This window comes from Heteronotia binoei, chromosome 18 (assembly GCF_032191835.1).
Source record: "Heteronotia binoei isolate CCM8104 ecotype False Entrance Well chromosome 18, APGP_CSIRO_Hbin_v1, whole genome shotgun sequence".
Taxonomy (NCBI): Eukaryota; Metazoa; Chordata; class Lepidosauria; order Squamata; family Gekkonidae; genus Heteronotia; species Heteronotia binoei.
The window spans coordinates 15,204,705-15,227,943 of record NC_083240.1 but is presented as its reverse complement, the minus strand read 5'-3'; the positions used below and the strand labels follow the sequence as shown (position 1 = coordinate 15,227,943).

Genomic DNA, 23,239 nt, shown 5'->3' with positions numbered 1-23,239 from the left:
CATCAGATGTTTGAGAGCCACAAGACATGAATATTTGAGAGCCTCAAGACGGGAAGGGAAGGGAGGAAGGAAGGAAAATAGATGGGGCAGGAGGAGGGAGGGAGAGATGGAAAGAAAGCAGCTTTAACTTTAAATGCATTATCCAAACCTCCAATTGGCTTGCAGAAATGATTTCAAGAGAGAAATGCCTTCTCCAAGCCAGCCAATGGGGTGGTGGGAGTTTCAAGAGCCACACAATATGTGTGAAAGAGCCACAGGTGGCTCCCAAGCCACAGTTTGGCCACCTCTGTCGTAGGTTAAGTTTATGCAAAATTTAAGCAGGACTTGAAAGCTTCCATTCCTGCATAACAGAACAGAATTGACTAGAATGGATTTAGATTTATTCCCTGTGCTCTGCAGAGTACCAACCATCCAAATGTTTGCACATTTTAAATAATTCACAGTCCGTCTCAAAGCCGTTTGACTTTTTTTTAAAAAAACCACCTGAAAGGGATATCTAATTAGAACAAAATTCCCCCTTTTATATTGCTTCAACAGCTTTATAATATCAGTTCAAGAATCCAGTTCAATTAGTGATTATGTGCACTCTGGAAAGGCCCAACAGCCCTCCAAGTTTTAGCGATATAATTAATGAGGGGCGTGTGAAACAGGGAGGACAGTTTTCCTTCCATCCTCGAATGCCATTCAAATGCTTTGGAAGCCCTCTGCATTCCAGAATTGCTTGAGTTCCTTTGCGGTTGTTGAACTGTGTTTACTCTGAACAATATCAAGCCAAATTGAGTTCCGCGATAACGGCACTCCTGCTTCAGGGTAAATGGTCCAGCAGCTGGCACCGGCTATGCAGGGAAGCTGAGGCCTCCAGCAATGTTCTGCCGATTGTCTGTCCTCGGTTATGAAATACAAGTGATAAATGGCGTCTTGAGACAGAAGACAATTCGTGCCCTTTCTGCACCAGTGTCAAACTGGAGGCTTGACTGAGGTCTTGAGTTCACTTAGCAGTGTGCTGTCATAGAACCACAGAGTTGGAAGGGGCCATACAAGCCGTCTAGTCCAACCCTTTGCTCAGGGCTTTTTTTTGCATATTAGGCCACACCTCCTGACATCGCCAATGATTTGCACAGGGCTTTTTTTTTGTGGAAAAAGCCCAGCAGGATCTCATTTGCCTATTAGGCCACACTCCCTGACACCAAAGTAGCCGGAACTGCATTCCTGTGCGTTCCTGCTAAAAAAAAAACCCTGGATAACAATGTGTTTTAACAATGGCCTGCTGACTGCTAGGGCCAGGGAAGCTGTGAGTGTGAAATGATAGAGACGTGAAAAGACCATTGCGCTCTGATTTTCAGAAGAAATACAACAAGCTGCTCTAGTCCATTGAAGCTTATGCTAAAATAAAAGCAGTCTTTAAATTGCCCTAAGATTGCTATTTATTTTTATTATACATGGTCTATGGCTGCCTTCCTCGTTCTTTCCCTCCCCAAAATGGAGAAAAAATGTGCTATGGATTGTGGGAAGGGTGCCACTGGCCGTGGCTACAGCACTGTTATTTTGAATTGTTGAAGAAGCAGAGGTGTCTCTGGTTTCACTATCCTAACGGATGCCAAACATATGGAACCAGAGGCTTCTGCCTGGCACCAGCTGGGAGTCATCTTTCCTTTCCTCTCCTGGATTTTTACTTTGCAGGGTTCATTGATATTTGCAAGGTGCAGACCTATCTCTGGAGAGTCTATTAAACTAATCAGTGGTTGGCAGGTGTGATCTGAGCACTTGGGAGGCTCCTATGACTTTGGTCTTTACAGCTTCCTTTTGTGAAAGGTGTCCAGAGGATGCCGAAGTAATGAGCGGAACAGGTTGCTGAGGAACTGCTTGGGCTTCCCCAGACACCCATCACTCTTTTTATATGTCAGGGAAAGAGGAAACAGCCTATGTGCTGCATTAAAAATGGCTGTAGGAGAATGTTTAGCAGGGGGCGAATCAAGCACTGGATTTAGTGGCTAGGGTAGGGTTGGGAACTTGGGAAGAGAGCCAGTTTGGTGTAGTTTGGTGTAGTAATGGACTCTTATCTGGGAGAACTGGGTTTGATCCCCCACTCCTCCACTTACAGCTGCTGGAATGGCCTTGGGTCAGCCATAGCTATTGCAGAAGTCCTTGAAAGGGCAGCTGCTGTGAGAGCCCTCTCAGCCCCACCCACCTCACAGGATGTCTGTTGTGGGGGAAGAAGATATAGGAGATTGTAAGTAGCTCTGAATCTCTGATTCAGGGAGAAGGGCGGGGTATAAATCTGCAGTTGTCTTCTTCTTCGTCTTCTTAACATTTGGGGGTGGAACTTGTGGGTACACTGAGTTTAAGTGAGTGGTGCTTAACAGGGCCGGGCCTGGCACTCGGCAAACTAGGCAATTGCCTAGGGCGCTGGCCTTCTGGGGCACTGAATTGGGTGCTCCCCATGTGACTCGGTGATGTCATCAGCGAGAGCGGAGAGCCAGTTTGGTGTAGTGGTTAAGTGTGCAGAGTCTTATCTGAGAGAACTGGGTTTGATTCCCCACTCCTCCACTTGCATCTGCTAGCATGGCCTTGGGTCAGCCATAGCTCTGGCAGAGGTTGTCCTTGAAAGGGCAGCTGCTGTGAGAGCCCTCTCAGCCCCACCCACCTCACAGGGTGTCTGTTGTGTGGGGAGGAAGGTAAAGGAAATTGTAGGCCGCTCTGAGCCTCTGTCCTTGAAAGGGCAGCTGCTGTGAGAGCCCTCTCCAGCCCCACCCACCTCACAGGGTGTCTGTTGTGGGGGAGGAAGGTAAAGGAGAATGTGAGCCGCTCTGAGACTCTTCGGAGTGGAGGGCGGGATATAAATCCAATATCTTCTTCTTCTTCATCATCATCAGTGCAGGAGGGGGCTCCAGAAGTTAGCCTTGCCTAGGGTGCCAGACAGCCTAGGGCTAGCCCTGGTGCTTAATATGATACATATCCTAGGTTGGGGGCAGATGAGTAGAGTCAAGGCTGAAGCAGCAAGTCTGTTCTGTTCCTTCTAATACTGATTTCTAAGCTACGTAAATAGTTAATAAGTGCATCTTATGTTAGACTGTTCTGGATCCTGAAAATTTTCCATTAAAAAAGTGACAGAGGGTGGGGTTTGGGGGAGGGAGGAACCTTAATGGGGTACAATGGCACACAGTTCAGCCTCCAAAGCAGCCATCTCTTGTAATCTGGAGATCAGTTGTAATTCCAGGTGATCTCCACGTCCCCCCCGCCCCCTGAGATTGGCAACCCTAGGCCAGTTCCTGAACATATGAAGCTGCCTTATACTGAATCAAACCCTCGGTCCTTCAAAGTCAGTATTGTCTACTCAGACTGGCAGCACCTCTCCAGGGTTTCAAGCTGAGGTTTTTCATGCCTACTTGCCTGGACCGTTTTTTGTTGGAGATGCTGGGGATCAAAGCTGGGACCTTCTGCTTACCAAGGTCCCTCCTCTTGAAGGTATGGACTCTCTTGTAGCTGTAAAAAGGGGTTAGATTTACGGAGGAGAAGTCCATCAGTGACTACCCGCCGTGTTGACTAAAGGGAACTTCCACTAAAGGGAATTTCTACTATGTTCTGTTCATTGGCTCTCTGAAGTAGCTATTTGGCTGCTATGTGAGGCAGGATGCTGGAGTGGATGGAACAGTGGCTTGTTCCAATAGGGTTCAAGGTCCAGAATCAAACACTTTGCTTGCATTGTACAATTTCCTAATTATTGTTTGATCCTCAAAGGACTTACAAAGAGCTTAGTTGGGCAAAATGGCAGATTTTTGTAATGATATCCACAGCAACTTCTGCTAGTTCATCTTTTTCTTTTTGAGTGAATCACTATCCGCCAGCGACACGCGCTGGGTATGGATGATACTCTCCCCTGATCTTCTGCGCATGCTGAGTGAGGGAAGCACTGCTGTGCCCCCTCCAAAGTTCCATGATCAAATAATATCCATACATGGATTCTTTGGATAAAATAGGAGCCTGTGTGCCTTGGATCTTATGTATGTATAAGGGTATACACACGTGGTGGTAGGGCAAGTGCAGCAGGAACTTAATGAAGGAGGCACACTCTTGCTTTCCTGCCCAGTGCAGGGCCAGATCTGGGGAGGGGCAGGGGGGGTGCTTGCCCCGGGTGCTGACGGAGGGGGAGGGCCAAATTGGGTATGGAGTCCATTGTATTCTATGGTACCATAAGATAGAATGGCCCAAAAGGGGGCGTCATTTTTTAATTTTGCCCACCCCCTCAAAAAACATGTAGATCCGGTCCTGGCCCAGTGTTCGTGCAGGTGAGATCAGGGAGAGCCTTAATCTGATTGTCCTTCATGGGGCAGGACTGTCGTTTGCAAATCTTGGAGAAGCTTCTGGATCCAGTCTTGCGTGTTAATTTTGAGAAGCAGTTTGGTGGCACTGCGAAAAGCCCCTTTTCTATCAATTTCATCTGTCAGCTCTCTTTTATTCTAAACTCAGATGATGGGCCCTGCTGATCTGTGCCTCTGTATTCTTGTGACTGGACTACTGCAGCACCCTTTACTGTCTTGCAGGTAATCCAAAAACTTCAATTTGTACAAGCTACAACTGCCTATTCACTAGGGTTGCCAAGTCCAATTGAAGAAATATCTGGGGACTTTGGGGGTGGAGCCAGGAGACATTAGGGGTGGAGCCAAGATCAAGGCTGTGACAAGCATGATTGAACTCCAAAGGGAGTTCTGGCCATCGCATTTAAAGGGACGGAGGCTAGGGGCACTCGTTTTGAAACTTGGGAGATATTTTGGGGAGAGGCACTAGATGCTGTACTGAAAATTTGGTGCCTCTACCTCAAACAACAGCTGCCCCCCCCCCAGAGCCCCAGATACCCGCGGATCAATTCTCCATGATTTTCTATGGGAATAAATGTCCATAGGGAATAATAGAGTTCCCAGCAGACATTTCCCTCTCCTCCCCCTGCTTTCTGACGACCCTGAAGCGAGGGGAGGGCCTCCAAACCGGGGGATCTCCTGCCCCCACCTGGGGATTGGCAACCCTACTGTTCACTGTCTGGCATTAGTGACACAGTTACTCTTGCACTGCAGAGACTTAATTGGTTGCCTCTATGTTTCCAAGCACACTTTAAGGTTCCACTTCTTACCTTTTAAATCTTTCGCAATCTGGGACCCCCATACCCTGAAGTCTCTTTCTCTGCCCACTTATGCTCATCTGATCAGGGCTTCTCAGCTCAGCTGCTGCTTGCAGTCAGTGCTCCTAGGGATGGCTTGGCTGATCTGATTCCCCTCCTCCCCCCAACTCCTAGATTTCATTTCCTCCAAAAAAGGGGCCTCTCAGCAATCTCAAAATTTCTACACATGGAAACATTTTCATGCTATGCTTAATTGCTCTATCCCGGGCAGATGTGTCTTCTCTAGGGGTTTTGCAAAACCTATGGTCAGTAACTCATGCTAATATGGCAGGTATTTACATGCATTCCATCCCAGGAAAATGGATTGGACCCATTGCTGCTTTCGCCATTATCATCTCAGTCTCTAGAACTGATATGAATATATGTTCCTACCTGCTGAAAAGGCAATAGGGTACTCTGGCTGCAAATCAAAACCTCATTGATTGCAAAAATGAACAGTATTTCTCTAGAGTAAATAAGTGGATTCAATTTCTGGCTGGTATCAGAACTGATTAAGCGACCCATTCCCTGATTCCTGTTTTGTCTCTTTTTCTCTGCGTCTAGAAATAGTTAGGAATGAGCAGACAAAGCTACCTTACATATAACTGCATCTCTTTTCATTTTGGATAACATTTTACTGATGTGCAGACGCGCTGTTCGGCATCAGTTGAAGAAACATGGCACAGCAGCTTGTACAGTTGTTATCAAGAACTGTATACTGTCGACAAATGTGTTATGTACTTAGGTAACATGGGCAGAAAAGACAGAAGTTGTTTTAGAAAGTAGAAAGTCTGACAAACTGAGCATACATATGTTGTTGTGTGTAAAATTTGGAAATATAACAGAGACCATGGAGGGTACTTAACACAAAGGGTTCCATGTTGGAAACAAGTCCCAAGTAATTCAGAATCCCCAAACACATTGGCTAAAGCAGGGGTGTCGAACTCATTTGTTATGAGGGCCGGATCTGACATAAATGAGACCATGTTGGGCCAGGCCGGGCCATGTGTGTACCTCTTTAAGATTAGGTAACAGAGATACAAATTTTATAAAGAACACAGACAAACACAAATATATTTTTTAAAAAAACTTAAAACATTAGCACTCATTAGTCTTAAAGATGGTTTCTATGTATTTCTCCCATGGGATCCAGGGAACTGGGCAAGGGAAGCGCTTTCTCTTTTCTTCCTCTCCCAGGGGTACTGGCGGTGGGGGGGAGCCTCAGCCAATTGAAGGGAGAGAGGCTTGGCTAAGTAGCACCACTGTGCAATTGAGAGAGCCTGGCAAAGCAAGCTATTCCTCCCCCTTTCCTCCCCAAGGGAGGAGCCTCAGCCAATGGAGAAAATAGAGGTTTTGCTCTGTAGCTCCTGTGCAACTCAGCAAGCCTTGCAAAGCAAGCCGTGATGCAGAAGGAAGCGACAGAGAGGGAGAAGGAAGCAGATGACAGCCAGTTGCTCGTGGGCCTGATAGGAGCCCTCTGGGGGCCTGATTCACCCCCACCCCCAACTGCATGCTTGACACCCCTGGGCGAAAGAGAGTTTTAGAGGCCCCTCTAGAAAGCCCCCTTCTCATGCCAGCTCTCTAAAAAAGTATTTGTTGGTCTGACACTTTTCAGGGGTTAACTTATGTATGCAACGGTTCTGATACTGAAGTATCTGTGCAGCTGCTCTGGTTCCTCCAGTTCTGTGGCATTTTACTATTTATTGCTCCATCCTTCTTGGGTTGACAGCTCTGAAGAAAGGCCAGAGAATCATCTTGTGTACTGCAGTGCTGTAGGCATCCAGCCCATCCGTAATCTTAACTGATACTGCTGTGGGCAATTTACCAGCGTTTCTCTTGGCTTGGAAAGCAGGTTTAAACTTTAGGTACCGTTCTTAATTGCTGACCGCCTGCTGTCTAGTGAGAGAGAATATTGTTACATTTTCCCATTGTTATTAGAGAGAGAGAGAGAGAAAGTTTTTAGCGGCTTAATTATTTTGTTATTGTCCCATTGGAAATGGCTCCATTTCCTGCCAGTTTTCAGTGCAGAGACCCACCTTTTTCCTCTTTGGAATTCAATGCTAGAACAAAGAATGAGACTTGTATGTGGTGGCTTTATAAAACAATTTTTTAAAAAAATCACCACTGAGTCAGATTGAATAAAGCATTAAAGTTCTCAAGTGACCTCGATGAGCGGCTTCATCACACAATGCACAATTAACTTGCGGAACTCACTGCCATAGGAAATAGCAATGGCTGCTGATTTTATAAGAAGTGATGACTTTAAAGGGGGATTAGATAGATTCATGGAGGGTAGGTTCACCGTTGGCCATGTTGACTAAATGGAGCTTCCATATTCAGAGACAGAATGCTGGCTTGGGGGCAACAATATGGGGAACCCTTAGTCTCTCTGCTTGTGTCCTTCTGTGGGCATCCGATTGGTAGCTCTGTAAAGGAAGAGGTTGGACTTGATGGGCTAATGGGTCAATCCAGCAAAGCTGCTATTTTCTTATGGATATATGGAAAACTTCCATGTAAAGTTAAGTGGCAGTTCCATCTGCTCTTCTTATTTGGATTTCCACTCATTCCTTTTTTTTTTCTTTTTAATACCATCTGCCATCAAAAATAAGTTACAATGCCAGTAAGAGGAAGTCCCCTAGGTTCTGAAAAGCAGACAGATTTGAAATAACTAAACTGGCAGCTCGTGCACATCATGGCAGATCTTGCATGCAGTTGACACATCTCCCCAAGGACAGAGCTGGGGACAACTCCTGGAACTTTCCTTGAAAGAGGTTCAGAGGGCCTGGAGAAGAACATGAATGGGAACAGAAAGGAGTGCTTGAGGCTTCAGGGGGATGCCAACTTTATTTGCAGAATGTTTGAGCTGATCTGCCACTTTGAAGCCACCCACTTCTTTCCCCCACAAGGTGACTGGCTGTGACGGGTAGCTGGAACTTATTAGCGTCCCCAGTGATGATATTCAAGTTGATGCAAACCCATGGAAATGAAAGCAGTTGATACACCTTACTATGGAACCAGGATGGAATGTGGATGCCAGAGTCTTCCTAGAATCATAGAGTTGGAAGGGGCCCCCAGGGTCATCTAGTCCAGGGGTGGCCAATGGTAGCTCTCCAGATGTTTTTTGCCTACAACTCCCATCAGCCCCAGCCAGCATGGCCAGTGGCTGGGGCTGTTGGGAGTTGTAGGCAAAAAACATCTGGACAGCTACCATTGGCCACCCCTGATCTAGACCAACCCCCTGCACAATGCAGGAAACCCATAAATACCTACCCCCAAATTCACAGGATCTTCATTGCTGTCAGATGGCCATCCAGCCTCTGTTTTAAAACCTCCAAGAAACTTCCTGCACGATAGATGCTCTCAACTGAGCTTCTTTTCTTCCTTCTGTGCCCTCCAGTTGGGATTTGTTGACTCAGACATATTACAGAATCATGGCTAACTAACTGTAAAAAAAAAAAAAAGTAAAGGTAGTCCCCTGTGCAAGCACCAGTCGTTCCCGACCCTGGGGTGACGTTGCTTTCACAACGTTTTCTTGGCAGACTTTTTACGGGGTGGTTTGCCATTGCCTTCCCCGGTCATCTACACTTTCCCCCCAGCAAGCTGGGTACTCATTTCACCGACCTCGGAAGGATGGAAGGCTGAGTCAACCTGGGGCCGGCTACCTGAACCCAGCTTCTGCCAGGATTGAACTCAGGTTGTGAGCACAGCTAGGGTTATTGTCTGAATTTAGGCCAGGCCTCTAACTATGGTTAGTTTGGAATCAAACCAGGATTTAAAATCATTTTTTTTTTACCCATTCAGATGAATGATGGCTAATTTTCAATTAAAACATTAATATTTCTCTCTTTAAAAAAGATGCTGATATCCACTAGCTCACTGCAACCAGGAAATCCATATACAGGGCTGAATCTGGTGTAAAAATTTCCATCCGCACCAGAGCTTTTGCACAAGCGGAAACACAATGGGCGTTTTCGCACTGACCTTCAAGTGGTGCGACCACCCTCCTCACGCCGGTGGATCTGCAGGGATTTCGCACCAGAAGCGCCGGCGCACCCAAAAGAGCCGGCGACTTCCGTCGCGAAACCAGCTCAAACGGAAACCGCCAAGAAGCAGGAAAACGTTTGAGCTGGTTTCGCGACGGAAGTCGCCGGCTCTTTTGGGTGCGCCGGCGCTTCTGGTGCGAAATCCCTGCAGATCCGCCGGCGTGAGGAGGGTGGTCGCACCACTTGAAGGTGAGTGCGAAAACGCCCAATGAGAAAGATTGTGTTAGCTGCTTGTGCTGAGTTGCACATCATGGCAGCTTTGCATGCAGTTGACATGTCTCCCCAAGGACAGAGCTGGGGACAACTCCTGGAACTTTCCTTGAAAGAGGTTCAGAGGGCCTGGAGAAGAACACAAGATCTTGTGCAACTTATTTCTGGACACTATTGTATAGGGAGAGAAATGCTAGGTGGTGTGCATGAGATCCTGTCTACGAGTAACAGCACTAATTTTGTTTATGCTTCCACTTATGCATTACGTCTGACTGAGATCTGAGAGGTTCAGATCCTTCCTGAACCATGAGATTCCCCAGGTGAGCTTGTGACAGTCACTCCATCTCAGTTTAACCTACCCTGCATGGCTGTTGTGAAAGTAAAACGGAGGGTGTTCTACATTCCCTGAACCTCCTTAGACAAGGGGCAGAATTAAAACTGTGGACGGATCAGCTCCCCGTCTCATCACAATGGCAAAAAAATGCTACGACTGTTCTTGTACTAACAGAGGATCCACTTTGCTTTCAACGGAAAAAATGTTCAAATAATTTTGTGCAGCCTGGACACATTTTTTTTATATAGATATCAAATTGATTGACTGATGTCACTTCCAAGGACAGGAAGTCTCATGTTGAAAGGCAGGAGACATTGCCTGCTCTGTAGCCAAAACACTGCTTTATTTCTTAGATGGGGGGAGATCTTCTTTCCCCTTGAAATTTGCTGGAAAAGTCTTGGATGGAAAAACCAGGTGTGGCACGCCACCCAACCACCATCCCCCTCTCCTTTTAGGAGAGCATGTACCTTGTTTGTACCTAATTATGTCATTAGAAACCTGCGGAACCAAGTCAAGAAATGTTGACATCTGCTTGTAGGGATGAGAAAAAGTCCATCCTTTAAAGATTTTTTTTAAACAAGAAAAAAAAAAAACCTTCCCCAGACAAAGGCTCTTTTGTGGCTGGCAGACTCCAAAGCCAACACAGATAATTAAATGATTAAGTGAGCAGCTTCGCCATGTTCCTCCTTAAAAGTAAGTTATTCTAAAAAAAATACTTTACACCACAGAGAGCTTCCTTCCAGAGGCTATCCACGGCAACCTCCAGACATGAAAACTTTGATGTTGTCATGAGGGAAGAAGAAGAATTGCAGATTTATACCCTGCCCTTCTCTCTGAATCAGAGCGGCTTACAATCTCCTATTTCTCCCCCTACAACAGACACCCCGTGAGGTGTGTGGGGCTGAGAGGGCTCTCACAGCAGCTGCCCTTTCAAGGACAACCTCTGCCAGAGTTATGGCTGACCCAGGGCCATTCCAGCAGGTGCAAGTGGAGGAGTGGGGAATCAAATCTGGTTCGTAGACTTAACTACTACACCAAACTGGCTCTCCACACCAAACTGGCTCTCCACCGTAATGGGAAAGGAGGTTGCCTGCATGAATGACAACTTGAAAGGATATCTCATTCCAAGAGAGTCAGTTTGGTATAGTGATTAAGTGCCTGGACTCTTATCTGGGAGAACCAGGTTTGATTCCCCACTCCTCCACTTGCAGCTGCTGGAATGGCCTTGGGTCAGCAGTAGCTATCGCAGGAGTTGTCCTTGAAAGGGCAGCTGCTTTGAGAGCCCTCTCAGTCCCACCCACTTCACAGGGTGTCCGTTGTGGGGGGGAGAAGATATAGGAGATTGTAAGCTGCTCTGAGTCTCTGATTCAGAGAGAAGGGCGGGTATAAATCTTCATTCTTCTTCAAGAAGATGGTGTGTGCAAGAAAAAGGGATGAGTCCTTCCAAATCAGCTTTCCTCAGAGAGGCAGATGCTTTGCATTTGGGACAGCAAGATGTACATAAAGGTCTGTATTGAAAGAAGTGGAAGAGAAACAGCAATTGCACAAGAGTTCATGCAGTACTACACCAGGTGGAATCTACAACAATTCTACTTGTGCAGCAGACCACGTGAAGTAGTGTACAAGTGATCACCACTTTGGGATTTCAATTTTTTTTTTGGCACAATGTTTAAATACAAGGTATAAACCAGTCCCATCTCCGCGCAGAAAGTGCTTTTGAAAAATTCCTCTGCAGAATTTTGGAAGGTCTCTGTGCTGGGCCAAAGTTTCCTTCCTAGTTGTTCTTTCACTTTCTCAGGTGGGGTTCTTGCTTGCAATATTCACAGTAACCCTGCGAGGGAGGCTTAGCTGAGAAATAGTGGCATTCTATATCCAGCCCAACACTCCAGCAGCTGCTTCTCTGTGCAAACTCTCATTTTGAGCCATCTGTATGTATTGAACACACTGACCGATTTCCCACTCACCTTATGCCGCTTTCACGTTCCTCTCCTCATCAGGGCTTCCTTCTGATTTCACACTATCTGCCCTGGGGCTGCTTTTTCACGCAGCAAGCAGAAAATGCTCAAACCCAGTTTCTGTTTACCATGTGAAAACACCCCAGGGGCAGATAGTGTGAAATTGGAAGGAAGCCCCGCTGAGAAGAGGAACATGAGAGCGGTGTAAGGTGAGTGGGAAATTGGTTACTCTCTCTCACATACACGCTGGTTTCATCTTTAAAATATATTTCCCCCCGAAACAGTAGGCAAGAATGTCTGGCTTGTTTTGAAGAAGAGGAAACTATATACACAAATCTGTGCTATGTTCATTGTTAACGCAGCCCTGGAGTTTCAACAATTCACTTTTCCTTTCTTACCACACCAAACTTTCTGCTGGAAAAGCCGGAAGCCTAGCAAGGAAAGCTTGTTTCACCAGCATACTCTGCCCCACATGCACTATTCAGGGACTTCCTGGAAGGGACAAACTGGCCACTTAACTTGCAGGGGCATTCCCAGATGGCCAATGTCTTACAGCAGGGGTGGCCAACGGTAGCTCTCCAGATTTTTTTGCCTACAACTCCCATCAGCCCCACCCAGCGTGGCCAATGGCTGGGGCTGATGGGAGTTGTAGGCAAAAGCATCTGGAGAGCTACCGTCGGCCACTCCTGTCTTAGAGGACCCCACTCAGCTTAGACCTGCCCAGCAGGACCAACAAGTGTTGGATCACCATTGCCTCTTCAGGGAGAAAATTTTTTTATTTAGAAAGATTACACAAACAAAAAAGGAGAGAAAAGATAATACACATATACACAAAAGCATACATACCAAACGAAACACAAGAAATACAATACCACAAAACCCAGTCATACATACTGGGAGAAGGAGAGGTTTAATTAATCTAAAGATAAAAGACCATAGTTACTCCAGTCCAAAGCCTTTACTTTTGACCCATTTATAAACAGGGTCCCAGTCCTCTTGACATTTTTGCACATTACCATTTCTTAGTCTTGTGGACATTAAGTCAGATTCAGCGGCATCCAACAATTTGTTGATAAATTCATCTCTATTGGGGGTTTTGTCACTCTTCCAATACTTGGCATACGATATTATAGCAGTAGTAACTATGTACAATAACAATTTCAATTTAGAAGGAGTCAGGTTTTGTCTACAAATGCTTAACAAGTACAGTTCCGGTACATGATTGATTTGTACTTTCAAAATTTTTTGGGTCCAAATATTAACTTGTGACCAGTATTTTTTAACCTCTTTACATTGCCACCATATATGAAACAGGGACCCTTTAGCTTCTAGGCACTTCCAACATTTGTTAGAATATGTAGGGTAGATTTTAGCCAACCTATCCGGTGTAAGGTACCATCTATACATCATCTTATATAGGTTTTCTTTCAATTCTGCTGGTTTCATCAGTCTTAGGTTTTGCTTCCATAATTTTTCCCATTCTTCTAATTCTATATTATAGCCAAAGTCCTTCAGCCAACGGATCCACACCATTGCCTCTTCATGTACCACTTCCAGCTGCTAGTGGCACCAGAAGAGGCCATGGTTGAGTGGGCACTAGGATCCCTAACATTCAGATGGGGCCTGGAGATCTTCTAGAATTACGGCTGACCTATAGACAACGGAGATCAGTTACCCTGGAGGAAATGGCTGCTCTGGAGAGTGGACTCTATGACATTATACCTGGCCCTCCCCAGGCTCCACCCTCAAATCTCCAGGAATTTCCCAACCTGGAGTTGGCAACACTCGTGAGCACCCTTCATGTGCACCACTGTCCGGGTCTGAGCCGAGTGGCCCCCTGTAGTGGTGACTTGTAGTGCCATGTGGGCCACTCAGTTTGATTTGCTCCTGGACCATTTCAGCTTCTTAGTCAACCCCTGCTTCTTGGGGCTAGTCTCCGGTGGAGAAATAGGCTCAAGTGGAGAAACAGGCTGGGAAGAATCCACCAAAGCATAGGAGACACAAAGATCCATAGGACAGAGGCTCAGCATCTGTTTTGCATACCGAAGGGTCCTGGCTGTCCAGTTAAGAAGAAGATGAAGAAGATGACATTGGATTTATACCCTGCCCTTCACTCTGAATCTCAGACTGATTTCACGCTCACCTTATGCCGCTCTCATGTTCGTCTTCTCAGCGCGGCTCCCTTCCGATTTCCCACTATCCGCACTGGGGCTGCAGCAAGCATCGGCGTTTTCGTGCAGCAAACGGAAACCTCTAAAAACCAGTTTGCTGCGCAAAAACGCCGATGCTTGCTGCAGCCCCAGTGCAGATAGTGGGAAATTGGAAGGGAGCCGCGCTGAGAAGACGAATGTGAGAGCGGTGTAAGATGAGTGCAAAGTTGGTCTCAGAGTGACTTACAACCTCCTTTACCTCCCCCCTGCCCAACAACAGACAAATGGTGAGGTAGGTGGGACTGAGAGCTCTCCCAGAAGTTGCCCTTTGAAGGACAGCTCTGTGAAAGCTATGGCTGACCCAAGGCCATTCCAGCAGCTGCAAGTGGAGGAGTGGGAAATCAAACCCGGTTCTCCCCAGATAAGAGCCCGTGCACTTAACCACTATGCCAAACTCTGGCCAGCAGCAACTCTCCAGCAGAGAAAAGGGTCAGATAGTAGGTGATGTGAAAGACCTCAGTCCGAGACCTGGAAAGCTGCTGCCAGCCAGAATAAACAGCACTGACCTGGATGGACCAATAGTCTGGTTCAGTATAAAGCAGCTTCATATGTTCATGAGGACACAATGACTCTGAGGACTGTGCATGCCAACTCTGGCAGATCCACCATATATTTTACCCACAGAGCACCCAAAATTAGTGCACATCATCCAGTACTTTGCCAACAGTGGGCATGAGGAGCAAAAAAGATGCACCATGCAGAGATGTCCGTGATAAAAGGGTGACCGGGCCCTCATACTAAATCAAGAGCCAGTCTGGTGTTTAAGTGTGGTGTTTAAGTGTGCAGACTCTTACCTGGGAGAACCGGGTTTGATTTTCCACTCCTCCACTTGCAGCTGCTGGAATGGCCTTGGGTCAGCCATAGATCTGGCAGAGGTTGTCCTTGAAAGGGCAGCTGCTGTGAGAGTTCTCAGCCCCACCCACCTCACAGGGTTTCTGTTGTGCAGGGAGAAGATATAGGAGATTATAAGCCACTCTGAGTCTCTGATTCAGAGAGAAGGGCGGGGTATAAATCTGCAATTCTTCTTCTTAAATCAAACCATTGGTCTAACTCACATGAAGCCCCTTACACTGAATCAAACCAATGGCCCATCAAAGCCACCACTGTCTACTCTGACTGGTAGTGGCTCTCCAGGGTCTCAGGTTGAGGTCTTTCACATCACTTACTACCTGATTCTGGAAATACCTGTAGATGTCGAGGATTGAACCTGGGACTTCCTGCATGCATAGCGCATGGACTACCATGGAGGGGCTGGCCCCACCCTGAGCTCCATGTTGTCCACTTTAACCAGCAGCAACTCTCCAGCAGAGAAGGACCTTTCCAACACCTGCTACCTGGAATCCTTTAACTGGAAAATCTTGGACCTCCCGCTTGCAAATCTTGTATTCTATCACTGAGCCATGGCTCCTCCCACACAACGTTCCTTCTAAGCAGCAGAGTCTTGTGGGCAAAAATTCTACTTTGTGAGCTACTGGCATTAAGGTTGTGAGCCAATGCATAAATGAGTGTGCTCTCTGGGGTCATCCTTCCTGAGCTAAGACAAAAATGTGTGAGCTGGAGGCTAAAAATCTGTGAGCTAGCTCACTCTAACTTAGCTGAGAGGGAACATTGCTCCCACAGTAAGCAGAGTACTCATTTGAGCTCTGAAATGCACAGCTTTGCCCTGGTAAATAATGTTCTAATCCAGCCGATGGCTCCATTCACGACTGTGATGTGTGCTGGTAAGCGATGGGGAAATTGTGTTTTCTCAGCAACGAGATGTGTTTGTTTTTGAGCGAGGACACCGCAGCCTTCTTGCGTTCAACTTTTTCAACTTTGATAGGAGTGGGGGGGGGGAAAAGGACTTGCAATGATCTTCACAGCCATTGCCGTGAAAGAACCATCTGGAGAGGCCCCACATCGAATGAGCAGTTTCTCCTCTCGTTTTTTTCTGCATGGCTGCCAAGTGTAAGTTTTTCTTCCACAAATGTATGTTTTTCCCCCTTGCTTGGAAACAAAGAGCTCCATTAAGTCTGAAGCCAGCCGTTCCGTTCCGTTTGATGGTGTGTTCCCTGCAGAGCCGTAACAAGCTTATGGGTTTTGCCTCTGGAATTTGGTACCCAAGGCAAATACATCCTTCTGCATTCCATTGTGTACTCAAGGTGGCTTGGAGCTGACTTCACAGATATCCCCCTGGGTGGAGGAGAGAGTGCCTTCTTGTGCCCCGAGGGGAAAGGTTAAAGCCCTCTGCCTTGCTCTTTGCTTTCCTTGGAAAACTAATCTTTGCCTCTCTTTATAAACAGAATTAGCAGCAGCACCTGGAGAGGAGGCATCCGTTGTAATAAAGAAACCGCATTGTAGCTGCCATAACCAACATAGTCTGAGTAATTTTGCCGGCCTCCTGTTTTAGGTCTTTGTCCAGTTAGTTACAAGGAAAGTTGTTTGTGATCCTTTCTACCCTTCCTTGGAAGTCAAGTTCCACAAGGCCTGCAAGACGATACTTTAACTGAAATGACCGCCACTGCTGAGATATTAGATAAAAATGGTTGTTTAAGATCACTGAATGTCATCCTTAAACTGTACTGAAATTAGCACCAAATTGTTTTAACCTAATGTTTAATTTAGAGCCCCGTGGCGCAGAGTGGTAAAGCTGCAGTACTGCAGTCTGAGCTCCCTGCTCACGACCTGAGTTGGATCCCGGTGGAAGCTGGGTTCAGGAAGCCGGCTCTAAGGTTGACTCAGCCTTCCATCCTTCCAAGGTCAGTAAAATGAGGACCCAGCTTGTTGTGGGGAGGTGTAGATGACTGGGGAAGGCAATGGCAAACCACCCCGTAAAAAGTCTGCCGTGAAAACGTTGCGAAAGCAACGTCACCCCAGAGTCGAAAATGACTGGTGCTTGCACAGGGGACCACCTTTACCTTTTAATGTTTAATTTAAATGTTTTATTGTTGTTTTATTATGCATTGTGAGCCGCCCTGAGCCTGCTTCAGTGGGGAGGGTGGGATATAAATCAAATAAACATAAGTCTGTTGAAATATCAAAATGGATTTCTGATGTCTCATCTTATAAGCCGTTCTCTGGCAGGATAACTGGTTGCAATCCTGAATCTGAATTCTTGGTGGTAAAACAATAAAAACAAAAAAATGGCTGATTAGGGTTTGTAGAGTCTTTCGGGATCAAGTGCCGTGTTCTACTGGAGAAAGTTTTCCTTCCAGACGTTTCGTTCTCAGCTGCGGAGAACATCCTCAGTGGCGTTGCAGCCGGAGCAGGCGCTCAGACCTTCTTGGCTGCTGTGCATTGAGTGGGGCCAGGGCTGCTGGAGAGCTGCTATTTCTAGGCTGGAGGGGGTGTGATGAAAGGGCAATTGGTTTGTGGATGTGCCCATTGTTTGGTGGGGCTTCCTGGAAGGGTAGTGATAAGGAAACTGGCTGTTGAATGTGACCATTGTTCTGTGTTAATTGCTGGGAGGGTTGGAAGGGGTTGGAAGAAAAAATGGCTGACTTCAGGCTGATGATGCTTAGGAATGGTGCTACTTGGAAGGGCCGCCCTGTTTAAAGAATCTGTCAGTGCTGTCCTGAGCAGAGCTGCACCCAGACAAAAGGGCGGGCTTAGCCACATGTAACTGTTTAAAAGGGCTCTTTAAATAGGATAGTTGCCGAGAAAGGCTGCTGTAGGCCAGGAATTCTAAATTCTCCCTGGATCTTGGTATTCTGAATTCTCTGGTCTTGCTTCTGAAGCGGAATTGAGATGCATTAAGAATTCCCTATGCTGTTTTCATTTCTAAACTTTGTGTATGAAGTTTGGTGTAGCTGATTTATATTGCCTCTGCATGTAACAGCTGCGTTTTGCCTGAATATTTAATTTATAGGCTGCCTTAGGCCATACTCTATTTATTTAGATAACGAAACCCCATATTCCACCCCCCCAGTAGTGACTCAGAGGTGGCTGACAACACTGTTCTCCCCTTCTAGGGTTGCCGGGTCTTACCTGGCTGCCGGTGGGGGAACTGTCCTTCCAGGTAACTGTCTACGTTACCTGGAAGTGATGTAATCACGCCGGGCACGTCGCACACCAACGAAGCTCTTTGCAGAAGCTCCCTCACCAGCCAATCCTGTGCCGGTGAATTGGAGGACCCATAATCGAGGGAACACCTGCCCCCAGGGAGGATGGGAGCCCTATCCCCTCCACCAGTTTAGTCTCACAGCAACAACCCTGTGAGGTAGATTAGGCTAGACCAGGGGTGTTGAACTTATTTGTTATGAGGGCTGGATCTGACATAAATGAGACCTTCTCGGGCAGGGCCTTGGGCTGGGCCATGTGTGTACCTATTTAAGATTAGATAGCAGAGATATAAACTTTATAAAGAATACAGACAAACATAATTAAAGATCTTTTTTTAAAAAAAAACAAACTTAAAACTTTAGCATTCATTGGTCTTAAAGGTGCTTCCTTGTATTTCTCCAGTGGGATCCAGGGAATTGGGTAAAGGAAGCTCTGGCTCGTTCCTTCCTTCCTCAGGGGACCAAGAGAGGGAAGAGCCTCGGCCAATGGAGAAAATAGAGGCTTTGCTCTATAGCTCCTGTGCGATTGAGCAAGCCTGGGAAAGCAAGCTGTGATGCAGAAGGAAGCAAGAGAGAGGGAGAAGGAAGCAAATGACAGCCAGTTGCTCGGGGGCCTGATAGGAGCCCTCCAGGGTCCTAATTTGGCCCCTGGGCTGTATGTTTGATGCCCCTGGGCTAGACAGAGTGATTGGCCCAAGGTCACCCAGCAAACTTCCATAGCAGAGTGGGGATTCAAACCTGGGTCTCCCTTGTTTGGCACTCTAACCACTACAATGTGCTGATTATGAACCAAGCCTGTCCGTAGCCACCGGAGTTGCCAGTGTCTTTACCAGCCTCTGTGGCTGTGCTTTTCTGTAGAAGGTTGCTCTGCAGAGATTAGCAGGTGGCAATGTTTCTCCCCGTGCTATTCAAAGCCCTTTCCTGCACGTCAAGCCAGTTTGTTTGCTCGTTTTACCTATGGTCTGCTTTTTTGCTGAGACTCAAGACAGATTGCAAACTTAGAAAAAACAATGCAATAAAGGATAACAGCAAAAGGCACACCATTAGCAAAACAAGAATTAGCTTGCAAACATTAGAAATCATTGCATTATAAAGAAGACAGTGGTTATAATAAACAGTGGAATAAATGACATTCCCACTACTGCACAGAACAACTCTGACCAATTTCACACTAGACTTTTAATCCTGGTTTAGGCCTGTCCCCAAACTGACATTCTACACGAGAATCAAAGAATCAGAGAAACCAATCCTATGATTCTAGAATTCTATGGTTTTAGTGTAGAATGTCAGCTCGGGGACAGGCCTAAACCAGGATTAAAAGTCTAGTGCGAAATTGGTCTGTTTACTACAACCCTATTCTCTGTGTAAAAATGTTAAAAGATTAGGGCTAGGCAGTTTATTTTGTCAATTGTCCATCCTTGTTGCCACTCAGATATTGTGCTGATCCTGTTGAGCGAAATGATTGACTAAAACAAAATTAAGGGGAAAGAAGTCTGTGAGCGATTGCATTTGCACAAAGCTCTTTTGTTCGGAGACCGAAAGGAAGCATATGGCTCCTCTTGGTGGTCTTAGTTAAAACTACAGTCTATGGAAAGGAACGATGGATATTGGGAAACGGCGTTCTCGGTTGTGAATGCACACTGGCCTTGTGCACATGAAGTGAATAATTGAGAAGTTTGGAATGAGCATGGCATATCTGACCCATGTAATGGAAAAGGGGATGGAAAGGGACACCCCGTCCAAAGGCTTTTCAGAACTGATTCTTTCCTTTCTACTCCCAGAGATGTTTGCTACTGAATGATCAGCCATGCTCTTTGAAGAAAAGTCAAAGGTTGAGTGGATTTCTATCCATTTCTTTAATGCTCCAGAATTTTTCTGAAGCCTCTGCAATTCTAGTTTAACAAGGAGAATGTGTACAAGGCTGGTTTGGGGCAGATGCAGCTTGCTGCTGCCTTTAAAAAAGGTCAAGGCAGTCCCCTGTGCAGGCACCAGTCGTTTCCGACTCTGAGGTGACACTGCTTTCACAATGTTTTCACGGCAGACTTTTTACGGGGTGGTTTGCCATTGACTGCCCCAGTCATCTACACTTCCCCCCCAGCAAGCTGGGTACTCGTTTTACTGACCTCGGAAGGATGGAAGGCTGAGTCAACCTGGAGCCGGCTACCTGAACCAGCTTCTGCTGGGATCGAACTCAGGTCATGAGCAGAGGGCTCCGATTGCAGTACTGCAGCTTTACCACTCTGCGCCACGGGGCTCTTCCTCCAATCTTAGGAAAGGAAAGGTCCCCTGTGCAAGCACCAGTCGTTTCCAACTCTGAGATGACACTGCTTTCACAACGTTTTCACGGCAGACTTTTTACGGGGTGATTTGCCATTGCCTTCCCCAGTCATCTACACCTCCCCCCAACAAGCTGGGTACTCATTTTACTGACCTTGGAAGGCTGAGTCAACCTCGAGCCGGCTGCCTGAACCAGCTTCTGCCGGGATTGAACTCAGGTCATGAGCAGAGATCTGTATCACCCATTAGCTCCCAGTACCCACAAGCACATTGATAAAAGGCTGCCCGAAAACAGCCTCTGTGTGGTGTTTCATAAGGGCTGCACCACAATTACTTTTGTGTTGTGTTTGATGCATGCTTGCACTCCTGCACAACATGTCCTGCGTCTTTTGGTGAGTGAGGCTTGGAGGCAGACAATGGCGTTTTCAAAGGGAACTTGGTCACAATATGTGCACCAATCCCAGCTTTTGCTTCTGATAAACTGGTTTTCATGGGCTTTTATATTGATTTTAAGAACCAGCCAAGGCTTTTTGGCCAGAGATGACAGTGCAGCCAAAACAAAAGGTGCACAATGTCCACTGAAATCCACCACAGGAAATGAAACCTTTCTACTAAACCTGTTTTAACTCTCTTGCTTGACTCCAGCCGCAAGTATCTCTGCTTGTTCTTTCCCAGTAAAATATATTACTAGTAGTAAAGCTCAGGCTAAAAACCAACAGCTTGGGAGGGCTGCTACTTGCAGAAAGGAATCCAGATTGCAATAAAAGCAAGGGTCAGATGATTTTAAAAGCTGCGACAATGGCATCTGGAATTCCTGTCACAGATGACTGCAATAGATGTGCCCCACTGCTTTTGAAAATGCAAGATCTGGCAGCATTTCAGAATTCACACTACTAAAAGTTTTAGTTCCTTTTAAATAGGGCTTTTGAGAGCTGAGAATCGCTTCAGAAGGCCAAAATCTGATGTCCCATTAAAAAGGTAAAAAGGTAACGGTAGTACCCTGTGCAAGCACCAGTCGTTTCCAACTCTGGGATGACGTTGCTTTCACAACGTTTTCACGGCAGACTTTTTTACGGGGTGGTTTGCCATTGACTTCCCCAGTCATCTACACTTTCCCGCCAGCAAGCTGGATCCTCATTTTACCATCCTCGGAAGGATGGAAGGCTGAGTCAACCTCGAGCCAGCTACCTGAACCCAGCTTCTGCCGGGATCGAACTCAGGTCGCGAGCAGGGGTTAGGACTGCAGTACTGCAGCTTTACCACTCTGCGCCACGGGGCATTACTAATAAAACCAGAATGCTAATTATTCACTTGCCACATATTTGCAATCTCAAAAAAAAGAACTTAAAACCAACCGCAATAATTAGAAACACTGGGAACCTAACACAGATTGCTCTTGGTCGAGAATCTCTCGCCAAGATTTGTTGCAGCTCAGGTTTTCTTAAACACTTGAGTCTCCCGCCAGCGCCTGTGGCATCGTCCCATTTAAAAAAAATGAGTATTTTTATCTTTGCTGTGGCCCCATCTCCTTTCCTATCTGAACACGTTCGAAAGGGATTGACGCCACTTGGAAGACTAGGAAGGAACTTGGAGATAACAGCTTTCACTGGCTTTAGAAAAAGGATCCATTAAAAAAGAAACCCTCTAGAAAATATGCAGAAGGTTTCTTTAGAGAATCACGGGTGTATCTTTCCTGGCTGCTACCAGAGCATGTAAGAAAACAGATTGTGCTAAAGGCCTGTCTGTTATTCCACAGCCCAGCCTGAGTGTCTCTCTGATTACCCACCTAAATGCCAAGTGAGCGCAATTGTTATCAGCCCTTGGAAGGAGGATGATACCATCCTGCAAAAGTGCAAAAGCAGAGACGGAGTATGGGAAAAGCTTCCTAGAGCCCTGCATTCAGCATACATTTGACATTTTTTGCCTATCTTGTGTTAATCGGGAGCAGCGGAAATACTGCCTGCTGATAGATCACATGGGACAGCTGAATCAAAGTAGAGGGCCTTGGCCAGGTGTGTGTGTGAATGTGAGTAAACACATACAGAAAAAAAAGTGGTGTTTTGAAACTGGTGGTGTACAGCACAACTGTCCCTACCTCCTTATCCCTGTTCCTGGAAAATTATTGTCCATAATCGCTTCCACAAGCCAGAGCTGGGGATACCATAAGGGGTAGAACTAAGGTTTATGAATGTATCAAGAGCTGGACTGCAATTAGATAAAACCAGGGCTTTTTTTGGTAGAAAAAGCCCAGCAGGAACTCATTTGCATATCAGGCTGTACCCCGTGACACCAAGCCAGCCGGAATTGTGTTCCTGCTAAAAAAAACAACAACCCTGGATAAAACCCTTCTGCTAAGAAACTGGAACCTTCTCATTTGGCCTTTTTGAAATGCCTTGTTAAAAGGTTGTTAGGGAGAAGAAGAAGTAGTAATAGAAGAAGAAGAGTTGGTTTTTATACCCAGCTTTTCTCCACCCTTCCCTTTCCACAGCAGTTGCCGTGCAAGATTGGTGGGGCTAAGAGAACTCTGAGAGAATTCTAACTGGCCCAAGATCACCCATCAGTCTTGATGTGGAGGAGTGGGGAATCAAGCCTGTTTCTCCAGATGAGAGTCCATTGTTCTCATCTGGTTTACCTAGGGTGAGGTGATAGCATGGTGGTATTCCAGGATTTAGCTCTTTTTCCAAGCTTTATAGCATTTAAATCGCTGAATGGATGCATCTTGGCTCTAGCACACATGGGCATAAGTGCACATGCATGAACATTGTTATGAATTGTGCACAAACATTGTGCAGCACATAGACTACCAGGACATTTTATACAGCGCTCACCAGAATCTTGGCTGCCATGTGCTTGTTGGCTGTCCATGGTATGCTGTCCCAAGAAGTTGCTTGGGTGTCTTGGCCATAAAATCAGGCCTGATTGGTGGTAGAAAGTGCTGTCAAATAACAGCTGATTTATGGCGATCCTCTAGGGTTTTCAAGGCAAGAGTCAAATAGAAGTGACCCTTGAATGAATAAG

General features: G+C 46.3%; 1 protein-coding gene across 3 annotated transcripts in view; it reads left to right on the top strand.

Moving 5' to 3' along the window:
• Window positions 1-22,273, top strand: part of LOC132586940 (multiple epidermal growth factor-like domains protein 6) — an 85,655-nt gene extending 63,382 nt beyond the window's left edge. For all 3 annotated transcript variants that reach the window (XM_060259101.1, XM_060259099.1, XM_060259100.1), the window contains one exon: window positions 21,978-22,273. In XM_060259101.1, the coding sequence (XP_060115084.1) occupies window positions 21,978-22,022 (45 nt within the window). In that variant the 3' untranslated portion in view covers window positions 22,023-22,273. The remainder of the gene's footprint in view (window positions 1-21,977) is intronic.
• Window positions 22,274-23,239: the final 966 nt, after the last annotated feature.